At 41.1% G+C, this 25,260-nt stretch overlaps 1 protein-coding gene across 4 annotated transcripts in view; it reads right to left on the bottom strand.

The window, feature by feature from the left end:
* Positions 1 to 2,433: 2,433 nt before the first annotated feature.
* Positions 2,434 to 25,260, bottom strand: part of LYPD6B (LY6/PLAUR domain containing 6B) — a 172,801-nt gene continuing 149,974 nt past the window's right edge. For all 4 annotated transcript variants that reach the window (XM_036995878.2, XM_017673548.3, XM_073241415.1 and 1 more), the window contains 5 exons: positions 23,752 to 23,817; positions 10,647 to 10,799; positions 8,398 to 8,496; positions 4,652 to 4,782; positions 2,434 to 3,121 (listed from right to left, as the gene is read on the bottom strand). In XM_036995878.2, the coding sequence (XP_036851773.1) occupies positions 2,957 to 3,121; positions 4,652 to 4,782; positions 8,398 to 8,496; positions 10,647 to 10,761 (510 nt within the window). In that variant the 5' untranslated portion in view covers positions 10,762 to 10,799; positions 23,752 to 23,817 and the 3' untranslated portion in view covers positions 2,434 to 2,956. The remainder of the gene's footprint in view (positions 3,122 to 4,651; positions 4,783 to 8,397; positions 8,497 to 10,646; positions 10,800 to 23,751; positions 23,818 to 25,260) is intronic.

Genomic DNA, 25,260 nt, shown 5'->3' with positions numbered 1-25,260 from the left:
TTCCTTTTTCTTTCTTTTCCACAGGTTCCCAGAGTGATTCTCATGCACCACCAAAGATCCATTTACTAAAGACATTTGGGAAGCACTTCTCTGGTCCAGTGGTTCTTGAACTTGTGTGTGCTTCGGAAGCATCCGGAGGCCTTAATAAAATACAGACTGAACCCTCAGAGTTTCTGATTCAAGAGGTCTGGGTTTCCAGGTGATGTGATGCTGCTGGTCTGGGGACCACACTTTGAGAACCCTGTACAGCTCTAACCCAGATTACTTGTGTACATGTTCATTATTCATTAGCTTTTCTATTATGTGACCAGGTACTGGGCTTCAGAGGAAAGAATAATCCTCTCAGGTCAAGGTAACACACCTGGCATCATGATCACATAGGCATTTCAAAAAAAGCTTAACTTTCAATTATTGGAATTGGGCATGTGTTTCATCCCAGATCTACTGGGTTGCCACCTTCAGGATGCTCTGGGAATTTGAATTGCTTTGAAGCTACCCAGTCGATTCTGATTTATCACAAGCATTTGAAAACATCACCTTAGATGAGCCTGACTTGGGAACTCATGAATAACTTACACTGAAAAGAGTTCTGTTGTTTATCTGAAATTCCCAAATCTTTATTTGTGAACTGGACACTTCTCCTCATTCGGCTGTCTTTGCCAGCCTGCTTCCTCTGGGCATTCCCTCTCTTGTTCAACATAGCGCTATCTTAAATGCTTGAGGGAGTGGGGCTTACGAGTGAAATCCACACGAACATGATGTACAGGGTGGAGAAAAGTAAGATGTTTCCTCAGGAAAGACACACACACACACACACACACACACACACACACACACACACACACACAGAAACATTCATTCATTTAGACAGCAGAAACAAGGTTGGAAAATAAAACTATCTGCTAATGGTTTTTTACCAGACAGTTTGTCAATTATACAGTCAAAAGAAACCCTGGGGAATGAAAAGACACCAAAGATGCTATTAAAATGTTCCAAGTGAAGCCATATATAATTAATTTTGAACAAGTGTAAGCTATGAAAACTCAAATAATTCAAGGTGCTGAGTGAAAGGAGGGATAAATCTCAATCAGGCTTCCAAATTGATGCTTCCCAGTGAGCCTCAGCTTGGGCCAGAGACAGGGAGAGAATGATGTCTCCCTCCTCTGCTTCACTGGCAGCTGAAGAGCTTGGAGATGAGATGCTCCCAGTGTGTCAAGGACCTGTAGCAACAAACATACAGTCCAACGCCTGACATCAGCACATAACTACTAAGAGATTGAATCAAATGAGTAGACCAAGCAAAGCGGAAGAAAAGTTCATGGATGCAGAAGACAAAGAAAATAAGGGAAGTGCTCTGGGAAACCAGTGCACAGGCCGAGTAACCACCATTAGTAGCACAGTTCCTGCAATGCTAACAGCTTTCTCCCAATGCAGTTTTACCATTTCATAAGGTCAGGGGCTAGCCACTTTTATGGTAAAAGGCAAGACAGTAAATCTTTTAGACTTCGTAGGTAATGCACTGTGCTGCATCTACTCATCCTTGCCGTCATAGCATGAAAGCAGCCACAGAAAATGTGTAAACAAATAGAGTGGCTCTGCTCTCTGCCCTATGAGGACACAAGTAGATACGGTGTGCAAACGAGGAAGAGGACGCTCACCACATCTGCTAGCACCTTGATCTTGGACTTCCCAGCCCCAGAACTGTGAGGGTTAAATGTTTTTAGTTCAGCCACCCAATCAATAGTATATTTGTTACAGCAGCGTAGCGGACTAAGAGTGGTGGGACATACTTGCCCCATGGGCTACATTTTGCCAACGCCATCGTAGGCGAGCCCACGTGGCAAGGATAGCATCATTCATGCATTCTATGGCATCCTCAGTGCTCTAATGGGGGAAGTGCAATTTAAAAAGCCAACTATGCCCTGAACTCATCACCATATATACAAGGGCAGGGTGCTTCAAGGTCATTCAAGTGTAAAGGCAGGAAATTGGGATTCAGGCAATGGAAAGGAGTTGCTCATTTGGAATAAAAGGGAAAGAGAAGAGAACCAAACACGTTTTAAAAGTTTCTCTTGGTGGCCCTGATGTTCAGAGAGAAGTTGACTGTATGAGAGTGAAGGACCCTCTTGCCAGTTTTGGACTTTAAGCTGCTACTGCCGAGGGTGCCTTATGTGACCAGGGGTCACCCTTCTTGATCAGGCAGGTTTCCTGACTTTCTCAATTCAATAATTTTGGCATTTAGCATCTTAAACAGTATCCTCCCCCCAAGAAAGAAAAAACGAAGTCACTTTGGCATAGAATTTTATAATTTAAGCAAGAATATATCTCCTACGGAAACATAACTTCAGTGACCTCCTTTATGACACCAGTTAATGTGTTTCATCTGAGGTCTCCAGGTCAGTCAAGCGACAAACAAGCATGCAGTCTACATGGTATAATTTAAAGGCTTTATTTCCCCCCCCCAATTAGCAAAGAGGTTTTGTATTAGTTCAACTGAAGCTTTCTTCCCATAGTTACCTTTCTCATGGACTGTGCCACCAGTGGGGAAATTGCTGGGAAGGGCTAGATTTCAGAGATGCTCTGAGCTAATCACAGAGAGAACAGAGTCTCACCCTGCAGCCTCCAAAAGAGGCAGTGAGCTCAAGGAGTCCTTTCAGCTCACAGCCTGACTAGGTGGGGACAACACAGGCTGGGCAGGATCCACCCTGCAGGACAAGAAACAGCCGCTTTCTCCTGGAGCCCTGGAAGCCAGCCCCTCCCCAGCCCCTGCACAATCCCCTTCCTGGTCCTGAGGCCTCATGCAGGAGCATTTTCACTAAGCCAACAACCCGCTGCTGCTTTGCAGTCGTGTGCACTCTCCAAGTGCATGACTAGTCTTCACACAAACGGTCACTGTTCAGTTTTTAGCTTGTGTGTGTCAGCAGCCTGGTCCCTGTGCCTTTCAGGAACGGTGGCGTCAGATTAAGGGAAGCACGATGACGCAGGCGAGCATGGGCAGGCCGAGCGTGGGGGCGCCACCGCCCGATGTCCTCTGGGCGTGCACGACGGCGAAGACCGCGTTCGTGTGGTTCGTGGGTAATTCTACGTTGCAGATCATCCCTTCACAGCAAGACCTGCACTCCTACGCCAAAGGGAGAGGAGAGGGGAGAGGGGAGAGGGGGTACTAGTTAGACGGCGGAAGGGTGAAGCAAAGACATACAGAAGGAAGGCTTGTTCAGCTCAGTCGTAGGTCAGAATTAGAGTTGGTTGTGCCGAAGCCTCCATGCCACCAGCCCCCGGGGACCTTTCCTCTCACAGACGCATAAGGACCATCTTGAGTCCTTTCATTTTAACTGTGATTTATCTGCATCAACCCAAAGCATAAGCAGGGGAAAGAGAATGGGGAAAACGGAGTAAGGCTGCTCGATTGAGTCAACAAATCTTCTGAAGGTTTGTAAGGAAAAACACTGAACCAAAAGTGAAAGCTAGGAACCTTTTGGACTGAGCATTGATTTTCTTTCTCGGTCCTACTTGTTAAGCGATAATAATGACCCTCTATTGTCTCGTCTGCACTAACACCTGATTCCTATCACTACAGCAGCAATGGCTTGCTAATTAGGGCTGCTCAGGGGTAAAAAGAAAAAAAAAAGGCTTGCTCCCTGACAGCACAAAATTTCAGGGCAAGAATCTGCTGGCATAATGGGCCCAATACCTCAGCCGGACCAACAGATCCATTCAGAGGCCTCCGAGAGGCCAGGGAAGACAACGGCAGCCAGCCTTAAATAGTTTATCAGCGTCTGCAACCGAGGTGCACAGCAGAATCTCCTTGGGGACCTTTAGAAAAAACGAGATCCTGAGGCCCAGGACCCACCCTGAGGTTCTGTTTCAGTTGGTCTGGGACGACCACCGCCAGCACACCACCTGCATACCTCATAAAAGCTCCCCAGGTGATTCTCCTGTGTAGCCAGAGCTAAAAGCCACTAGCACCACAACCATTTTCTGTACACATAAGCTAAAACAAATTTTTAAAATCTCATGAAATTAACATTTTCAAGTACTTTTGTCAGGAACGTTTCAGAATCCCAGGGGCATAAAAGATTAAAATGCTCATTTAGAATGATGGACTGAGAACATTAAAGAGAGCCATTGATATAAAATGTATCTGTAGTTCATCATATTAAACTGAGGTTAATTCTTTCAGACTCTCACTTCCTCATCTAAGCAGAGGTAGTGGGCAAGCCAAGGCTTCCTCACTGAAAGGTGTCGCCGTTTCCCGTCCCCACCCCCAGCCTCCCTGTGCGGCGCTCCTGGTGATTTCTGGCCGCACTCAGACATGTGAGCTGGGCTCTGTAGTGTCTGTCCTCCTCTCGTGGACGGTTTGCTCTCGGGCTTCCAGTGCTCACTCCAGATGATCCACCCAAAGTCCAAGGTCTGGACTGTAACTCTGGAGTCTGGGAATTATCACTGGTTTTTAGTAACATTATTTTTTGTGGAAGGACAAAAAACCTTCACCTTCCCTTTGGCCATCATTGCATCATTGTAAGGGAGTCTTCCGTCAAATTATAAACGTGTTTGACATGTTACTTATGCTTTCTGCCACCCCATGATGTATAACTAACCATCACTAGCAAGGAACCTTAGGGCAGGAACTTCACACACACACACGCCTTACTGTATATTCCGAATCGTGGCTGCGGTGGCAGCCGACAAAATGACATTCACTTCTGGAGGCACACTTTTTGGTGATTGATGTACTTCTTCCGTGACTAGTAAAGTGATGAACTGTCAAACAGTACTGTGTGTCTAGATAGGAAAAAAAAAAAAAAGACTTCATTTTTTACATGGCAAAAGAGAAACTAAACAATCACTTCAGAAATGACTGCAATTCAGGATGATCCTTAGGTTTCTAGGCAAGAAATGGAAGGGCAGTGAACTCCCAGAGTCTCAGGTGGCATTTTGGAAAGGCATCAGCTTAAATGGGCACCTACCCTTTACCGCCACTCAAGCTGAGAAAAGCTGGACAACCTTTCCGTCAAACCCACAGGTCTGCTCATATCCTATCAAAGCGTCAGTATGTCCCTGCGTGTGTGGCTGTCTCCCTCGGAAGCACATGTTCTACGACTCTACAACAAAATGAGAAGTGTACATGTAAAATGCATTGGCCAGAACACTTCTTGTTGAATTATTTAACCTGTGTTTCTTAGATACTGCTACGCCATGTGGGGAGCTGGAGTGACATGCAGGTGCTTGGAAGTGCATCCAGACCACCTTCCTTTCTCATTTAGGGCTTAGGCATGATCTCATCCTCCCAACAGCTTTCACTTTTCCCTAAAGTATTTCCACTTTTCTCCTCCTCCTGCAGAGCTAGCTTATTTCCACATGGCGATATCCTTGCTGTTGTATCCATTCAACTGTATTACTTAGGTTCTTTCAAGGAAGTGGTTTCATTCCATATCATAGGACATTTCACTGCAGTTTTGCGTCTCTGCTACAGTTATTTTAGGCCAACAAAATGCTTCTTAGTTTATTGAGTAGTGACTACAGCAGCCACATCAGAGAATGGGAAAACTAAAGTTGAGAACACTGGGCTAATGGAACAGCCTCCATCACAAGTGACCAAGCCATGTCAGGGCCTTCGGGCTCATTTTCTTTTTAGTAAAACAATGACAGTAAGTGCTCTGGGATTTTGAAAGGGTTGTCGTAGCTTCAAATAATATTAACAGCAGCAAACACACATGGAGCGGGTACCATCAACCAGCCAGGCCCTCTGCAATATGAATTCACTCATTCAATCCCTACAATAAGCCTTGAGTCATATTAATATCCTCATTTTATAGATAAAGAAATCAAGGCACAGTTCACATGGGTTGGAAGGGATGGAAGGTAGGATTCTCATCTAGGCAGTACTCTAAGATTTGTGCTCTTCACCAGAACACTATTCTGCCTTTCCGTATACTTAGTATAAATCCAGCTGGTGCTGTGCCTTGCTCTCTAAGAGCAGCAGATCTCTGGAATCAGAAAGAAGGGGAACCACTAAGTGTTCAGGAAGGCATTTCAGTTTATACTCCAAGCAAAGGAGAATGGAAAATTTGGTAGCTGCGTGTGTTCATATAAAATATCACACATGCTAAAGCAGCCCCAGAAAGTCCGAATAAAAGCAAGGGCAAAGAAAATAAGAAATATCATTCTTGTCACATCCTGTTACACAGAAAGCCTCTTTTAACCACACCCACAGACCACAGAAGTAAAGCTGTGGAAGGTGGAAGGAAACCTGCGATGGCAAGAGAACCATAACTGCAGGCCTGTTTGCCCCGAGAAATGGTCCACAGTCACTCCCCTAAGTAATGACAGACGAGAAGTTAGAAATTTACCCTCGGTGAGACTTCCAGATGGTTAGTATCTCTGGGGCCTGACTGGTGCACAAGCAAGAACGTCAGGTCATTCCCTGTCGATCTCTCTAAGGGTCAAGTTTTTCAGAGTGGATGTGGAAGAGCTGCCCTTCTTCACCCTTCCCACCTCTGGCATTTTCTTGGTGCTGGGAAGGTGCAGCTTCCCTCTTTTGGTTAGCGTTTCAACAGAGGTGAAATTCTAAAACCCAGAAGTTATCCATGCTTGTTCCCATTAAAAAATGGTTTTGATTAATGAATGACAAATTGGAGCATTATGCTTAGACATAGCAGGAAGAGTGTTTTGGTACAATTCAAAAGAATGAAGATGAGGCACAAGAAATTGGACATCAATGCCATGATCTACCACCATTCTAACCCTTACCACCCAGTTTTCAGGGGAATTTTAAGCACATAGTTGTGAATATACCCACCCTCTGAAATAAGTTAGTAAAGGGAAGCATCAGTCAACCTCAAAAACTTTGAAATAACTAAGATGAGGTCCTATGGGGGATGCAGAAACAAATCCCCAAATGCATATACTCAGGCATGCACTTGTACTCACAAGCTCGCACACAGTTTAAGGTCGATCGCTCCACTGAAATGTAAAAGAACCTCAAGAAAAAGTATTTTGATAGCTAATTTTCTTGAAAAGAAATAAAATACTGTCCAAAAAGATGTCACAACCGTTTGTGCTAATTGATGACACAAGATTCTCAGGCCCAGTAGAGATCTCCCATGTGTACTGCTTATCAGTCTACATACTGGCTTTAACTGGAAGGGTTAAGACTATTTTATTTCACTGCTATACATAATGTGATATGGAAATTTCCAAAAGATTCAAGGGAATACTAGACCCAAATGGGTAATCTCTAACTCTGGAAGACTTTGTTTGGCCTTTTACATTGGAAAACATTAAAAAACAGTACATCCTAAAATCTGAATTGTCTGACCTCCTTATAGTTCTCAGTAGAGGTTTTTCAGTTTCAAGTCATCTATCAGCACAAGCTGTCTGCTTTACCTCCAAGTCTATATACAGTTATGCAACCTCTCATCCCCCTATTCCTACCTCCCAAATCCAAGTCACCATCTTCTCCTGCCTGAAGACAAAGAAAGACCCCACTTGGTGTCCCCTTCCACTCTTACCCCCAGCCATCCATTCTCTACACAGCAGCCAGAGCAATATTTGAGAGCACATCTTGCACTCCCCTAGCTTAAAACCTCCTACTGCCTTCCAATACATTTGTAATGAAATCCAAACTATCAGAAACAGAAGACTCTGCATGTCCTGGTCCTGATGCCCAGCAGATCCTTTCTCTACCTCCCACTAATCCTCCCCCACCAGCCTTCTTCTCATTTGCTGAAGAGGCCACGTCTTGCCTCTTACAGCCTTTGCATTCACTGTTCCCTCTTGGCATTCTCTTCCTACAGATCTCCACATGGCTGGCTTGTTTTGGTAATTCAGGTCTTAGACCAAATGTATGTTCCTCAGAGATTTCCCTGACTGGTTAATCAAAGGTATCCATTCATTCTGTCAACAAATATTTACTGAGTGCCTAATATGGGCCAGGCACTGGATTGGGTACTAGGTATCAGTCAACTAAACAAACTAAAAAGATCCTCAAACATTTGTCCAGTGAATTAATGAGCAGCAATGTATCTCATGAGTACAGAAACCTTTTTTTTTTTGCTTTAGTCAGTATAAATTTTCTAGAAGTATCATCAGGCATTTCTGAGATTCTTAGAATGCCTCAGTCAACATTGTGGTCTATTTGTTCTGCCTAGTAAATGCTATTTGAGAAATTCTTCCTCTAGGCACACACAGCTACAAATTGAAGCTATACCTTCAGTTTCGAAGCTATGACTTCTACTCCAAGCAGTTGTCTGAGGTCTGAATATTCCCTTCAAAGAAATCTCTCGTTTCCAAAGAACATCGTCAGCCATTACATAAGATACTTCTGCTCATGGCCAGTCAAGAGAGATCTAAATGAGGTGTGAACAAAAAAGTACCTTCCAAACTCAGCACACTTACTTTGTGGACACCATTTGTCTTCTGCCCATCGATTGCAGTTATAATTATCCCCTGAATTTTCACAGGTAAAACACTTGAAGCTGTTTGGAAATGGCGTAGCTTTAGAGAAAAATGCACAGTGAAACAGAAAGGTTAAAAAAGATTAAAAGTTTTAAACATCAAATATAGCAGAAAACTAGCAACTTTTATTAGCTCAAATAAAATGTATACACCATCATCCTTAAGAGTTTCTGTTTCCAGGGAGCTGGACTTAGCTGCCAGACTTAGGGGCATTTTCTTTATTCCCTTTTAAAAAACATCTCACTTATGATTATCTACCACAGAGTAATGGAAGTGATTCCACAAGCCATTTTGAAAGAGCCACAGTATTGCTCTATTATAATTTATAACTTGGAACTAAGAGGAGATCGAGGCGATGGGCAAGGGTGGTGCCAGTACTGGAACCAACGTGTGGATAGAGCATCATCCCTGCAAAGAACTGGAGTCAGATTAACCTGGGCTTGAATTAGTTGTGTGATTTTTTTACCTGATAAGAAATAATAATTTTTACAATAATAATGACAATGAAGATCCCCATGACTTGAAGAGGTATAGTTAGGGTGAAACAGGAGGTTGCAATAAAAATATCTAGTAGAGTTCTTGGCACATCAGATCATGCTGGTTGCCATCCACGTGCACTTCCATTATGGTTACATTTAACTTCAGTCAAATAATCTCATTTGATAGATGTCAATTATCACAACATTAAACCTCAGCCAGGAATATAACACTTAAAATAAGGATGATAGTAATTTTCAGACCCTTCTGCTCAAGTCAGAATGGTGAAGAAGAATTACGAGCTGCTGGAAGTCTGGATTGAAAGTAATTAGTATGTTCTTTTTGTCTTTATGCTTTTTTATCCCCCTACCTTGTGTCTTGTTATTTCAATGGGCACGTAGTCAAAAGAATAATAAAGTTGACATTTCTTTATAGACCAAGGTATAAAGCTCTACATAAAACTTTTAATTCTCCCCTTTTGGGAGAATGAAATAGACAAAAGTCAAGGTTAACCCCAAACCACCCCAGTAACTTGATCAAATATTACTTTTTTTTCCTCTCAAAAATGTATCAAGTTTAAAATTTTTTAACTTTGCTGATAACTTAGGCTTTATAAAACTATATACCATACATTAGGCTATCAGTATATAATCACTACCAATTTAGAAATGTATAAATAAATGATAGTTCAAAGGGTGTGGGGGGGTATACATGTGTATATGGGTGTGTAGTATACAAACGTACATACACAGATGACTGAAAGTCCTAAATAATAAAGAAAGCACAAAAGAAACAGCAATAACAATACAGACCTCATTAAGTAGTAGTAAAAGACAATGGTTCTCAGACCTGGCTGTGCATCCATAGTCTCAGAAGAGCTTTTTTAAAAGAAGAGGGTGGGGTGGGGACAAAGAAAAGAAAAAATATTTTCCATCCCCTCTTTCCTAACTACTGAATCTCTGAAAAAGGGATCTGGGAATGTGTAGTTTTAAATAAAAGCTTTTGTCATGTTTCCAGAACTCTTCAGGTGTAGGAATCACAGGCCATCACATTTATACTACACAATTTTTATATATAACAATTTCTTTCTAATTAAGTGTATCAGGAAAGTTTTACTTATCTGGAGAGAGAGAAGGAGGGAGATGATATATATATACAAGCACATTTTACACAAAAATATGTATTCAACATATTCATACATATTATCCTAGGTAATATACACAGATATTTGCTTATTTAAAAATTATTAGTGGGAAAGTTGAGTTTTATACAATCTTTTCCTAATAGTATCTGTGCATAATATAAAGGAAAATGAAGGAGTATTTTCCTCCAAGTTTCAAACATGCTAATTAATCTGTTTTCAAAATTGTTAATGGCCATTGGAAAGAATATATCATTTATGCAGAAACTTCCTATAGCCAGTATACTTTTCCAATGAAGAGATCAACAAAGAACACTGAATTTCCTCTGCTAAGCCATCCTTCAGGACAGTGTTCAAAAGATTCCTTGAAACAAAAACCCTTTTGAGACTTCAGCAGGAAGCCAAACCGTTTTAAAGAAATGGAGAAAACTTCCATCACCATGAATTACTCTTTTTCATGCAAGTAGTGAAGACTAAATGTTCCAGAAAAGCCATAGGTGGGAAGATGGACTTGAAGGGATGGATCACTTTGAGCCCACAGTCATGGACTTTGATGGCAACTACTACTTACGGTCGAGAGGAGGCCTCACATTATAGAAGTTGATGTTCTTGGCAAACGCCCAATTTTCTGAGAAGATAAAGATCTGGATGACAGCTACAGCTAGAGCATGGCACAGGGGCAGCATTCTGACCTTGGGTATGGGAAAGTCCACAACTCATATGCCTATGATGAGAAGAGAGGCTGGTTGAGTTTATTTGCGTTTCACACATCAATAGGAATATGTTTTACTTCTGTTTGGACAGCTTGATTCTTCAAATATATATCCAGTCATCTACTTGTTCTGTAGGGCCAGTACCTGTGAGTAAACTTCATTCTTTCCAATCAGGTGAAAGTTAAGCAATTACTGCCTTCTGCTGGTCAGGCCTCTGCACTTGCCACAGAGTCAGCAGGACATCCAGAGGCCTTTCAGGTTCCAGAAGAGCAGGCAGCCCAGTACTGACCCAGCTCTGCCCACCATTCCATCACTGCCTGCGCTCGCTGGCTGACTTTGTGCTGAATCACCTGATCTCTTAACTAGTGAGCTCAGAGGCAGGATCTGCTCAAGTTACTGAACCAATTCAGTAACTCTCTGTCAATTCCATTCCCTCGGTAAGCTTATGATTAATAAATTTTGCAACTGTTTCAAAATCTGGAAGAAACATTAAGAGATAGAGAGCAATGGGAAAGCCCAAGTGTAAAGGGACAATGACTTTGAGAAAAAGTCTCTGCTGGATCCCAGAGCACACAGACACTAAGAAGAGAAGTAAGAGTCACTATGAAATGCCATCCTCACCTATTTCTTTCACACTGGGCGCAGGGAGAAGCTGCCAGAGGTTCGAGAGGTAATAAGGTTTGAAAAAGCTGAAAACCATATAATGTTAGTCCTGGCCCACAAATACTACTGTTTTCAAAGACTTAAAGTAGGTAGGGCTGAAACCCAATGAAACAACAACATACACATAGCAGTGAGTAAAAGATACTACATTATAAGCCCCATGGGTTCTACCCTGTAGAAGCAGACCTGATAGTAAGAAAATCTTCAGCAGAGATGCTAAGAAGCTATTGCGTCACCACTGACACCCTTTGACCAGGGAGTGATGTGGACAGCAGCAAAGTATGTAACTTGGGAGTCCAGAGGCTTTGGTTCAGATGCTGGCTCTATTTGCCTGACCTTGGGCAAGCTCTTTCAGCCCTATTAACCTCAATTTCCTCATTCGTAAAGTGATTAATAACACCCCCCTGCCCACATATTTGGATAATTGTGAGCATCAAACACAGGCTTGGGTAGAATCACAAGGATTGTGTATGTAAGGGCACTTGTAATACAAGTTCTGTGAAAACGGTGGGGTCGTAGAGTTCAAGAACATTGGCAGACTCATTTGCTTCTTGCTGAATCAACTGGTCCCAGTGGGCTTGGGGAGTTTTTTCAAACGAAAAAGGATGAATTTCTGCATATACAAGCATAATCCTTCACATGGATATTTTGTTGAACAATGCATGGCATCTAGGGATTTACTTCCCCCTTTTGTAAGCATATTGGTTTTGCATGTGTGGCTAATAACACTTACCTATGGAGATGGAACTGATACTAATTAGATCACATGCTACCACAGCATATCTTCCCTACAGATGGCCTTTGCCACTGATAGAACTGAGTTCCTAAGGAAGCACTCAGTGTAAAAAAAACCAGTAAGTTTCAAAAAGAAAAAACAAAAAACCATTGTGTTAAACTTTACACACTGCATTTTAGCTCAATATAAAGTGAAACCTAGTAATATATAAATACATATATATAAAATTGTCCTGGTTCATTTTAGAAACAAAAATTGACCTTTCACAGTTATTAATTTTCTAAATCCTATTCTCACACTCTTTCTGAAGAAATGGATATTTAGCTAACTATATTATTCCTTACAGACAAGTGGTTATACTGATATATAAACCACAAGAAAAAAACGCTACAAGCCAATATCCCTGATGAGTATGAATGCAAAAATCCTCAACAAAATACTGGCAAATCAAATCCCATAAAACTTTAGAGGATCATATACTGTGAACAAGTAGAATTTATCCCTTGGTTGTAAGGACTATTCGACATTTGAAAATCAATTAATATGATATATACCACATTAATTGTATAAAGGACAAAAAAATCACATAATTGTCTGAATTGAGGCAGAAAAAGCAATTAACAAAATTCAACACCCTTTCTAGAGAAAAACCCCAACAAACTAGGAGTAGAAGGAAATTACCTCAACCTAATAAAGGTCATATATGACTTTCTCCAGTGCATTTCTCTGCATTAGAGTGTTCCACATTCATTATGAATCTGCAGTCTAGTCATGGATACCCCTTCTTTACACCAGCCGAGACCCTTTGAGTGTGCAGACTAATCCCTCTTTCCAAACAATAGCAAGGACCCTTGTAATTTGAGGCAGCGCCTAAGATGACAGATTTCTGAGCTGTGTTGTCTACATTCTGGCCCCTCTTCCATCACTAAGCAAATGTGGGACCTTAGACACATCACACTAAACTTTCCCCATCCGAGCACAGCCATAACAACAGTGTCCGCCTTACAGTGTAGAAGCCAGGACTGAATGACATCATGCTGTGATGCTCTCAGCCGACTGCTGGGCACACAGGCACCTTCTATCAGGTAACAAAGAGCACTGGCTCAAATATCTGCTTCTAAGCCTATTACCTGTGCAGGCTTATGCAAGTACTTTGCATGTGGTACCTCCCTGTACTATAATTTTTGCCTTTATAATGGGAGTACTCCTAATACCTCCCTCAGGGGATTATAGGAATTAAATGAGTTAATATATATAAGGTACTTGAGCTATCTAATCAGCTATGTGTGTGGCATTTTGCTCTTACTAAGTAAGCATTTACTATTATGAACACATCTCCAAGCAGTTTGGAATCACAAGTCAGAACCCCTGATTTTCCTGTCATCTCAGTGTGAGAAAAAAGCCCATTCATTCATTCAACATACGATTACTGGCTCCTAGTGCGTAAAAAGACATTTTTGAATCACAGGGTCCCCAGTGAGGTCTTCGTTCTCATGCAGTTATCATCTTAGAGGGAGAAGACAGGCAATAAATAAACAAAAAACATAGGATTTCTGATAGCCATAAATTATATGAAGGAAACAGATTAGGAGATATGTGAGTGAACAAGAGGGGCTGCTCTACAGGGATAGAGGGCATCTCTCTGAGCAGGTGATATTTGAACAGGTGAATAAGATGAGAAGAAATCGTCCAAGCCAAGCATCAAGGAACAGGAAGGCACTGTCCTCAGATGGGAAGCGGCATGCCTTGTTGGGCCAACTCAGAAAGCAGCCAGTGTGACTAGAGCACCAGAGAGGAGGGAACAGACAGTTAGACCGTTGCTGGGACCAGACCCCACCGGCACTTACAGCGTGTGGCAAGGGTTTCAGTACTAACAAAATCAAGAAACTGTTTGATCTTAAATTACCAAATTTTGAAAAAGACGAAGAAGGCTTTATATCAGAGTTATTGCTTCCAAATTCCTAGCCTTATTTCTAGCTCCAGAATGCAGTAATACAAATAATAGGGGATAGAGAGAGATGCAGAATTCAGATACACCACAAAGGTTTCTCTGGGTGAAAACATAAGATGGCTTAACAACTGAATGAACAAGAAACCTAAAGACTAGACTTATATTTTGGTTTCTCTGTTCTTCAAAGAGCACTGTAGGGAATCTGGGGTCATTATCATTGGACAGTTGAGTAAAGGGAAGTTGAGAGGCAGTCAAGATCCTACCACACCGCCTGGAACACTGTGTTCCCTCAAGGCATTTCCATATAGCTTGTTCTAGTCTATTATACTTGAAAGCTAGTGAATAGTCAATCAAAAGAATATTGCTTCTTCCATATAGACTAGATATATTTTCATTTCTGTTTTTAACTAAGAGTGTAGCCTTATTCTATCAAAATTCTCCAGAACTGCAAAGGTTTTACCTGTCAAATGAGGAAAGCACTAAGTGACAATGTCTCATATTTTTCAGAGCATGCTATAAAATCTATTACCATTTACTTCTTTTTCCCCCCAGCACCTCTATCTCCACCTATTCTTCAGTGCATAGATTTGTATTAACATGACTGTTTTATTTTTCACAACCCAAAGACATTAGGATAGGATAATGAGAAGAAACAAACGACTAGCTGCAGTATCTGAAAGTTGTTTTACATTTAGAATCATTTCAGAGACTCTGAACTAAAAATCATCTGCTGAGACTTTGCTGAGTAGGCTCCCACTGCAGTCTTTGTTGCAGAAAAGATCACAGTAGAGCTTGTATTTCGCTCCAGAAGGAAAAAAAATCTTTAAAATGAGCTAGATTACACCATTCTGATACTTTCTCCAGGACCATTGCATAAAGCAGCATTCTTCATATGGGGGAGGGGTGACCTGTGAGTTTCTTAAGGTTATATACAAAATTTTGTGTCTATATTAGATTCCTCCCCCGGGTTGAGTATCTCAAGGAGTCTAGGACCCACATAATGGTTAAGAACAGCTGCGTGCTGTTTCAGAATACAGCCGTTATGATTTGGCTTCCTGTAGCTTAGCTGTTTTCACATTCTGACACTAAAATTTCCATATATGCATTAGGTATCCACACTCCTCAAATCCAAGGGTAGCTCAAAGCATTCCTCCTCAGACAGTGCTCATTGCTTTCATCCATTTTTCCCAGCGAGCAAGTCTGGTCAGAAAGCCCTTATCTATGGTGCTGGTCTTGCATTTATTTTATGAGTCCTCTCTTAGGAAAGTATGTTTATTCTTGCTCCAGAATGCAGTGTGATTCTTTGCCAAAAAAGGGGAGGGATTTCTGTAAGGCAATTTGTAGGGAAACAACAGGGGTGGGCAACTCTCATGCATTCCAGGGAATGGCAGGTTGCCAGATTTGTAAGTTTAGGAAAGCTACTTGACTTTAGCCTATGCCCAGAGTAAAGGGCCTACAGGGCACTTGGTCCAGAGGCATGCCTATTTCCCAGGTCTGAGCCATAGCAATCATCTCATTCCACACGTGGCATTGGAAGCTTCCATGGAAAATGTGAAAAGTTGATGGGGTTTTCAAGAAGGAGCACATCCTTGACATCATGCAGTCTTCTGAGGGAAGAAAATGACCTACTTACTTTTTATGTTTCCTAGGCCTAAGCTCAGTGCATGGTAGATACTCAATAAATCCTTTATGGACTAGAACCAACACCACTAGCTTGATCTGTAAGGAACACTTTTTGTTGCAAGTGAGACAAAGACTGTGGGTAGTTAGGAGTTGGCAGGGTGTCCAAAGATGACAAAGCAATGACGGACTCAAAAGGAGTTTTGAAAAAGAGACCAAGCTGAGGTGGTGCATATTGGGACTTCTTGCACAATTGCTAAAAATGAGTCAGCAAATACAAGGCCAACTCCAACTGCCCATAAAACAAATGAAATAGTAATTTAAGGGAAGCAGCTCTACTCACTCCAACATGTTATCAACACTCACATTCACACCTTCCTGCAAGCACCACTTATCCCACAGAAAGACACTTTAATGATAAACTTTAACTGCCTGGCTTCCCTTGTAAAAAGAAGAGATGGTAAAGTGGAAATTCAAAATGGGTGCTGGAATTTCACTCTAAGAATGGATTAGATGAAAGCACTCCTCTCAAAAGGAGAAATTTGCCAAAAAATCTTACCATCCACAATAAGGGTTTGCGATACCTGCTTCTGGCTATTAGGCCAGGTCGGCCAAAGGAGATATTGTGGCTCCCATTAAGTTCAAGAAAAGTGTCCGTGGGATGTATGCAGAGACTCTGTTCTAGTTCCCTTCCTTGCAGGGAATCTGGGATTTCAGTTGCTAACCTTGCCTGGGCAGTGAGAGCCCAGCAACTAAGGCTTCAGTGCCTACCTTCTCCAATAGGTTCTCTATTTCTAGCACATAAGAGTTCCTTTTTCCCCCCTAAATTTAAATCCTAATCTAGGATTCTATATGCCTGAAGCAAAATACAAGAGAGAATTTTACCTTACGCTCAGTCTATCATCTTCGTCTGAAAATACAAAATCTCCATGGGGTACCTTGGATAACAGCATTCAGTAGGGAAAACCTGAATAATGGTCCAACCTCTCATTACAGTTTGCCCAAATCTTCAAAGTCATGTATCCATAAATCATGCGTTCATACCAGATACCGTACTAAGCACTTAGTAAACAATAGTGCCTAAGATACAGTCCCTATACTCACATTATTGGAGCCAAAAGTCAATGTGGATGTGACTGCCGTGAATTACAATTATATTTGAGAGGAGGAAAAACAACGGGCTTTAGATTCAAAAAGACCTAGAATAAAATTCCGTTTCTACATTTATTAACCAGACGAGCAGAGTTAAGAAATATTTTCCCCATTTGCCAACAAAAAAAAAAACAAGGCTTAGAGCCATGTTGGTAAATTTTCTAAGTTGTTGTGCGGATTGAGTGCAATTACATAAGTAAAACATTTTGTACTTAGATGTTGTTCAAGAAATGTTAGGTGTCTGCTCTCTTTACCCTATTTTGCATCTGGGCTTCTTCAGACATGATTAGCAGGAGAACAGAGATCAAAGTAAGGGGTGTAATTGTTTGACTCCATTCTATATAGTAGCTGGGCCAATCTGGTAAATAGTGTCGGGTTCTATGCACTAATACCTTCAGGGGATTCGGAATTATCTCTACTGCAACCAAGTGGGAAGTTGGAATGAAGGACTGCCAAGCTTCCTTCCACTTCTAATATTCTATGGTTTTTATGAGAGGCTATTCATGGAGAATTTCAGTTATACCATACAAAGTTATAAATATAATACATTAGTCCATATTTCAGATTCCTGCTGTGCTGTTTTGAAGAATACAAACTTTAAAAATATCTCATCAAGCATAGGATCAAAAATCACAGAAACAAGCACCTCATATCTAAGCATAAAACTGTATGTTTGCAGTGCTAAAGATAGACATTTTTTCTATTATATGCAACCTGATAAAAGATGATGCCTAAAACAGCACTAATATTAAAATATTCATTATGCCAAACAACCTTAAATCTAATCATGAATTAATACAGGGCCAATAAGTATGTAATTTGGGTGGAGAAAACGTCTAATCAATTTTGAAGACATCTTCTAACATGTGATTCAAAATTTAAGAAAAAGCCAAGAAACACTTCCAGCGTTCTAGCTTTTCAGCTGTATTTCTGGCAAACACTTTACCTCTTTGTTTAGAAGGCTTTCATGACACTGGAGGAAGAAGATGGTACGAACTCCACATGAACAAGATTAAAAAGCTTAGACATTTAGGGAATGGATACTGGAGTCCTTTTAAAAAGAACCAAGATTGGGTTGCCATGTTTTATGGAACTATTTGGACAAATGGTAGGAACCTAATAAAAATGTTAATTGATTAAATTTGAGATTATCCTTCATACAGGTGGAATAATTTTTACCCAGTTTGCCTCCATGACCCATTTAGGCCAAAAAGTTCTATCTTTAGGCCACTTGGCCAAGTCACTTAGGAATTAAGTCTCTCAAAACATAGAGTAAAAAGCGTATCAGAGGAGAGGAGAGGAAAGTGCCTTGTGTTTTGGAAATGGTGGTCCCTGCTGTGTGCTGCCCTCTACTCTGTACTTCCCAAGAGCCGAGGGAGACATCTCCAGAGAACACATATTCTTGTTATTTGATCAAAGGAAACTCTTCTGGAAACTTCATTCTCAAATTAATGGGTGCTGTGTGTTTCACACAGAAAGCACCAAACAGCATATGGATAATGCCTGAAATTTGCTTCAAAGAGCTCCAGCTGCATCCTTCATAGGAACTTTCTTTTTTTAAAAAGCCAAGGGCGTAATATTTAAAGGTAATCCCACGGAGATATTTTCTGTTGTCAGGTAGGCAAATGAAACATATTATTTTTCTTCTGCATGGGAGAAGGGTGTCTATGTATGTGAGACAAAGACATAACCGTTCAGGAGTTCTGCAGGAGAGCTGTGGGCACACAGGTGTTTGGTGGTGTCAGAGAGCCGTTCTACTGGCAGAACTACACAGACAGAAGCTGAGTGGCAACGCCAGCTGGGCATAGAAGACACTGTTTTACATTCCATATCCTTGCTTGCTTGACTGAACTCATTTCTTTTAATAACCAATCAAAGCTCTCATAACAGAAATCTAGGCTGAAATGTCTAACTGCTGGCTAAGGCACCATTATTCTACGTTTGTTGAGAGGAGGAATGTTTCATTCCAAGCATACATTCTCTAATATACAGTATATAGAACACAACTGAAAAGAATCTAGCTTTTGGAGTCAGTGTATAGGGAATGGTTAGGACTTTTCACTTCATTTAGTGTTAGCTGACAAAGAAAAATGATCATGAAAATAGTGTTCAGATAGTATGTTCTCATTTGCATCTCTCTCTCTCTTTCTCTATTCTAACATGACAGAATGTCTGTACCAAAGCAGAAAACTTAGGTGTTAAGTTCATTTGGATATGTGTGTGTATGTATATCCGTACCCACATATGTATATGTATATGTGTGTATATGTGCATATTCATACATACCTGTATTTGCTGAATGAATTTCCAAGTGTTAACAATGTGCCAGGTTGTAAAAATGTCCCCAGAATTCTCTTTAAGATACTGTATTACCAAGAGGCTATTTTTAGCACCCACATGGTTATCTTTCAATAGGGAAAGCTTTCAGCTGCAAAACTGTTACCATGCATTTGTCCTATTGTCTTTCTTCTGTCCTCGGTTTTATGTCACTGCCCATTGTTTATACACCCCCACCTTATTCTTCATTCTGTATCTAAAAATACAAATCTCAAGAACATGCTCATGGAAATCATTCCGAAAGAAGAAGGTGTTTAAAAACCAACAATAAACTGCACGCTATGGCAAAAGGGCACCGTGCTGACTTTTGCACAGTCACAAAATCCAGGAGAGATTAGTCAAAGAACTCTCTGGAAGCTGACAAGCTTATAAAAGCAATCCTAATAAAAAATTTTGGTACTCTGCTTATATAACAAAGTTACAGCATGTCACTTGCTCTATAAATTGTCACTATTACCACTTGGAGCAGAAGGAAATGTACATACAGAAAGAAATACACATGCATAATTTCATATTCCCAGAGGAAACTGAAAAATTATGTCTACTAAATAGTGTCTTAATTGCAACAAGAAAACTGCATTTAAGCAATGGTTCTCAATTCCACACAAGGGTCAAGTCAAGTGTAAATACTGTTTAGTATAATGGGGGAATAATGACCTTTGGAGGCACCCAGGCCTGGTTGCAAATTCTAACCTTATCACTCATGAGATCTACTATGTAGAGTCAATCCCTCCATTACTCTGAGACTCCATTTACCCTATCAGTAAAACAGAGATATTAAATATCTATTTTGAAAACAGTTGGTGTAGGAATTAAAGGGTAATGAATGGTAAGTCTCTAGCCACTGTCATTTTTTTTTTGTCTAATTATTAAATAAATTAGAAAGCTAAATGTAAAGATGTATGACACAGGCCAATATCAGTAAGATCATGCACTATCTGACTGGACTTAAGAGTGAAATTTAATGTACATATATTCAGCTCTCAAATTCCATGATTAACTGAGCATATATGACAGAAGGATATAAGATTCCTGTGAAGACCAATTTTAGGAAAACTACTGTAGAAAATGTAGGAACAAGTTAGGCCTCAGCACAGCATTCTCACTTATATGCTTCCTGATAAATCTATACATTTTGTCCATACTAATAAGTAATACGCAGGAATCCTTACAAGATGTGCTTTAAAAAGCACAAGCTCTGTGCTCTCCCTGTGTCCTTACTTTGTACTTCCTGCTCCTCTTTGAAGGCCCTGTTCCAATCTTTCTTGTGCCATACGTCTTTATGAGTCCCCTCTGGCCCATGGGTTACTAGTCTCTGCCGTGACAAAAGCTTGGCATTTGTTTGGAGACATACGACTGTCCATCCTTGCTTCACACTGGCTTGGGCGCAGCAAGTTCCAGTCCTTATTTGGAGATACGCTGAAAGTCTCTAAAGGCCTCACACCACGGCTGACATTACCAATGACATTTTTTTACAAAACTTAAAATTGTACCTAAGCTTATCATGGTGAGCATCTAGTAGTATATATAATTGTCCAATCACTATGTTGTAACATTGGAAACCAATACAATATTGGACATCAACTATACTTCAATAAAATTTTTAAAAAATTAAGTCAATTGCCATAGGAATGAGGAGGGAGATGTCTAGGCTGGCATGTGCATACAGTGAGACAACGAATTTGACTGGATCTGTACTGTTGGAACTCAACCAGGAGTTGGGAGGGGTGCAAGTTGTAGCACTCCAAAATCTCATGACTATAGACTATCTATGGTTAAAAGAACATATGGGATGTGAACAGATCCCAGAAATGGGCTGCTTTAATTTGTCTGATGGTTCAAGTACAGTTGGACAATATCCATCATATCATAGATAAATTTTCACAAATGCCTAGGGTGCCTAAATGGTTTTCTTGGCTTCACTGGAGATGGATGATAATTATAGATTTGCTTTGTTTATGTCACCGTATTCCTATTATGTTAACATGTGTGTGCAAATTAGTTAGTAGTTTAAAACCTATACATACTTAAGGTACTATATAAGAAGATATGTCAAAGAAATAATCAATCCTCCCATGTTTCCTTCATATGCTACATCTATAGCTTTTCTTCTTCCTTCCTAATTACAACCCTTAAATAGAATTCGTGCCTCATATCGAATTTACCGAGTATCATAATTCCTCCAGGTGGTAAAGATACCTCGAGACAAGTGCTGGGCATAGAAGCCACAGGGCATAAATCTGCAAAGAAGTAAAAAGCTAACCTTTGCAAACAATATGGCTTCTCTCTCACTTACCAACTTTACATTTCCCTGTATGGCCCCGGAAGATGACTGGTTAGCCAGAGACGGGTAAGATTCCTCAAGAGAGGAACAACCTAAGACAGGCACAGTCGCAGGGGGGCCATCAGGTGAGAATTTGGGGATCAACAGAGGTGAGGCTCAGAACCTCACGCCCCCTGCTTTGAGAGAAATCTTCTGCATCCGTGGATGTCTTGCTGCCCTTGTCTAGCCTGGATTAATACTTAGTCCATAGGCACACACCTGATCATCTGATCATCTACATTTGCCTTCTTACAGCACTAAACTATGTTTTCTACCTTTATCTTGCATCTACCTACCACTTCAGCATTTTATTAAAAATAAAAATAATAATAATAATAGGAGAAATGTGGGATCAACATATAAATCAAGTACAAAAATCAAATGAATATTCATATTTGACCTGATTGTTTATAGGTCATAATGCGTGATCAAAACCGAAAGTTTCTGTGATGACTGCCCTTGTACTGTTCACCATGTAAGAACTTATTCACTATGTAAGAATTCGTTCACCATGTAAGAACTTGTTTGTTATGCTTCAGAAGACTGGAGACTGACGAGAATTAGGCTTGAGATGGATTAATGATTGTACATTGAGCGTTGACCCCCCTATACTGAATTTTATTGTTGTTAACAACCATTTGATCAATAAATATGAGAGATGCCCTCTCAAAAAAAAAAAAATTAAGTCAAAAAAACAATTTTAGAAAAGCTTTTTGTTTTTACTACCAACAGAATTTCCATTTCCATTCTGATTGTTCATTTAGATTGTAGGCTAACTGTGGAGACTGTGAGGGCTCTATCTGCAGCAACTGAAGGTTGGCCTGATGATGGCCCAGTGCATCCACGTTTGTTCAACACACACTGTGCTTGGTTTTAAAAATGCTGTGATGACACAGTCTCCCCAAGCTAGCCTAGTAGAGTGCAGTGGGAGTGGACCCTGCTGGGCTTTCAGTTTTTGCTCCTCCAGACTCACCCCCCACCCTTCTCCAACCTGCTCTGTGCCCCGGGAAGCTAGGCTACAGAGACCACTCCACAGTTCCCTTTTCACAGGCTTCTGGTTTGTTTTCGCTGATGGCAGAATGGAGGGTGAGAAGAGGGCGAGACTGAGGTATTCCAGTGACTCACTCCCTGCCAGGCTGTTATCACATCCCTCAGCTCCTGTCAGGCGGCCGACTCCACAGCCACCCCTTCCTAGGCTCTGACAGCCATTCTCTCCCCTTGTCCTTCAGGCCTGTAGGAGAGAAATGGCTCTTCTCTGTTGCCAACTCTGGAGCCCGGGACTGTCTCTTGTTGGTTTCTCTAAATGTAGCCCACGCCATTGTAAAGAGCCCCTTATTATTTCTCCATGATGACACCAGTCTGGCTCCTGATGAGACTCTGCCTGAGTCTTGAACGGAATCTTGAAACACCCAGAAAAGATCCACTTTGGACCAAAGCGTCATGGCCTATTGTTCCAGCAGAGTATTACAGGCACAGCTGTAGTGAAGAGACAGTATCCCTTTACGAGAACAGTGTAAGAACAGATGTTACTGTCAGGCTGTAAGAAACCAACAATGGGCTTTATGCTACAGACCAGTCAAGGTGAGAATGAAGGCTTTGGAAAGGAAATGAGGATACTAACCAGAAGATAAATCTAGCTAAAGATCATCTCGTCATCTCATGAAAATACCACAAGCCCATCAAAATTTAGCTTTTTCTGCTCTGACCACGGCTGAAGAGCATCATTAAAAGGAGAAAAAACATAGGCAAGATTCTTGAACTTCAATAAAAGAGGCGGGAATACAAACACGTATTGTTATGGACACTGCAGCCCACTGAAGCTCACCGCCCTCAAGGCTGTGCCCTCTTATTGCACTCCAGTACCTATGAATATCTGCAAGAGGTGTAAGTTGATTTCAATATAGTAAATTCACTGAAAGCTGGATCCCATATTAGAGCAATGGTGCCTTGTCCTACAGTCTCCTTCCTAAGATCTTGTATTTCAAGAAACAACACTATTTTGACAGGACAGTGGATTTCTCACTTAAATTAAGAATCTTCCCTTGAACTGCCCTGTGTCTATTCTTCTGGTCACCTCTCATCTTCTGCAGTCCCAAACCTCCCTATTGGGACAATGTTTTCAGCAGTCTCATTTGCCCAGAGAAGCTCTGTATTTCCCCTTCCAAGGTTGCTCATACCCACCTTTCCTAATCAATTTTCTTTCCTCTTCCTCCTTTTCCACTCCCTGCTACACGCACTCAAGGACACCTGAAAGGAGAAAAAAAAAAAGATCAGCTCGAAATGTACATTGAGATCTCATCCATATTCTGTACCAATTTCCAGACCATAAAACTCCTTATTGGCAGAGAAAATGTTCTATGATAATGCCAAAAATAGTCCCTTTTACCTTGTGCTTAAAATAAAGCACACCTTGAATGTACTTTTTAAAACAGTAGCATGCAACAACAGAAATCAAACAGGTCAAAAAAGAGAATTTCCCATTTTTATTCCCTTTTTTTGCTAGTAGACACAAAGACCCTCTTCACTGAAAGCACCTACAGAGAGAAGGTGAGCTTAGGGATTTGGTAAAGGTGGTACCTGGAAAGTGAGGGGAATAATAAAGCATGCATGACCCTATTATTTAGAGTGTGCCAGAATGTAGAGACTGCTGTAGCTGATGCCCGACTCACATCACTGATGCAAAGATAACTGGTGGTCCACAGAGTTGCATTTCTGGGCTCTTATCTTCACTTACCCATTCTAGCAGTCAGCACAGTGCCTGGACATCAGTAGGTATGTGCATTTCAAGGGGGAAAAAGTATCAAGATTTGTCTCTGCTAAGTGTTTTAGATGTCTTTCCCACAATAGCTCATATTAGAAGTCATCTCCCTCAGACTTTTCCAGTAAAGCTATTTGGTTAGGTAAATTTAGTACCATCTCCCAGAAAGAGGGCTGAGACTACTACATCGTCTTCCCTTTTCCTGGGGAATGCAGCAGAGACACCAGCCAGCACAGGCAGCCTTGGAGTTCAGGGTTCCTGCCTGTCCTGTCCAGGCCCAGAGCAGAGTGACACACAGCCTCTTTGGCACGCCGCCCCTGGCCCTCGCTGCTCGGCAGCACGCTTCATGGCTTTGATCAACTCCCCAGACATGCATGCCACAAATTTACGCCTTCTCTATCATCAACCTTTCCGATTTTACAAAAACAGAGTCAGGATTGGCTATTTCGAATGGAAACTAAGTTTCACCACAAAAACATGTACTTTTTCCTCTGCTGGTTCTTCATCTTCCTCCACCTTCGAGATGAGGACCTGCCCCTGCTTTCAGGTTCTTATGTTATTACTATTTCCTTTCCTATAGTGTGTTATTAACTGTTACTTTCCTTAGGGACCACATTCACTCTCGCACATTCAACTCCCATTCTTTGTTGATTTCTAAACCACCAGGCCTGTCCCTGACCTGAGAGGCTGGATTGTAAACTATAATTTTCTGCCATTTCTACATGGCATGAGTTGGAGTATATCACTTACTATTTCCTTTGGGAATGACTAATCCTGATAGACATTAAAACATCCTCTAGTGCTATAATAACTAAAATAGTATAGTAGTAGCATATGAGTGGACAGCCAAATGGAACAGAGTAGAGTCCAGAAATAGACTCAAATACACATGGGAAATTGCTGTATGGTAAAGGTGGCTTCTCAAACTACTA

The sequence above is a fragment of the Manis javanica genome, chromosome 7 (assembly GCF_040802235.1).
Source record: "Manis javanica isolate MJ-LG chromosome 7, MJ_LKY, whole genome shotgun sequence".
NCBI classification, from domain to species: domain Eukaryota; kingdom Metazoa; phylum Chordata; class Mammalia; order Pholidota; family Manidae; genus Manis; species Manis javanica.
The sequence above is the reverse complement of the archived record's forward strand: the minus strand, read 5'-3'. Positions and strand labels throughout refer to the sequence as shown.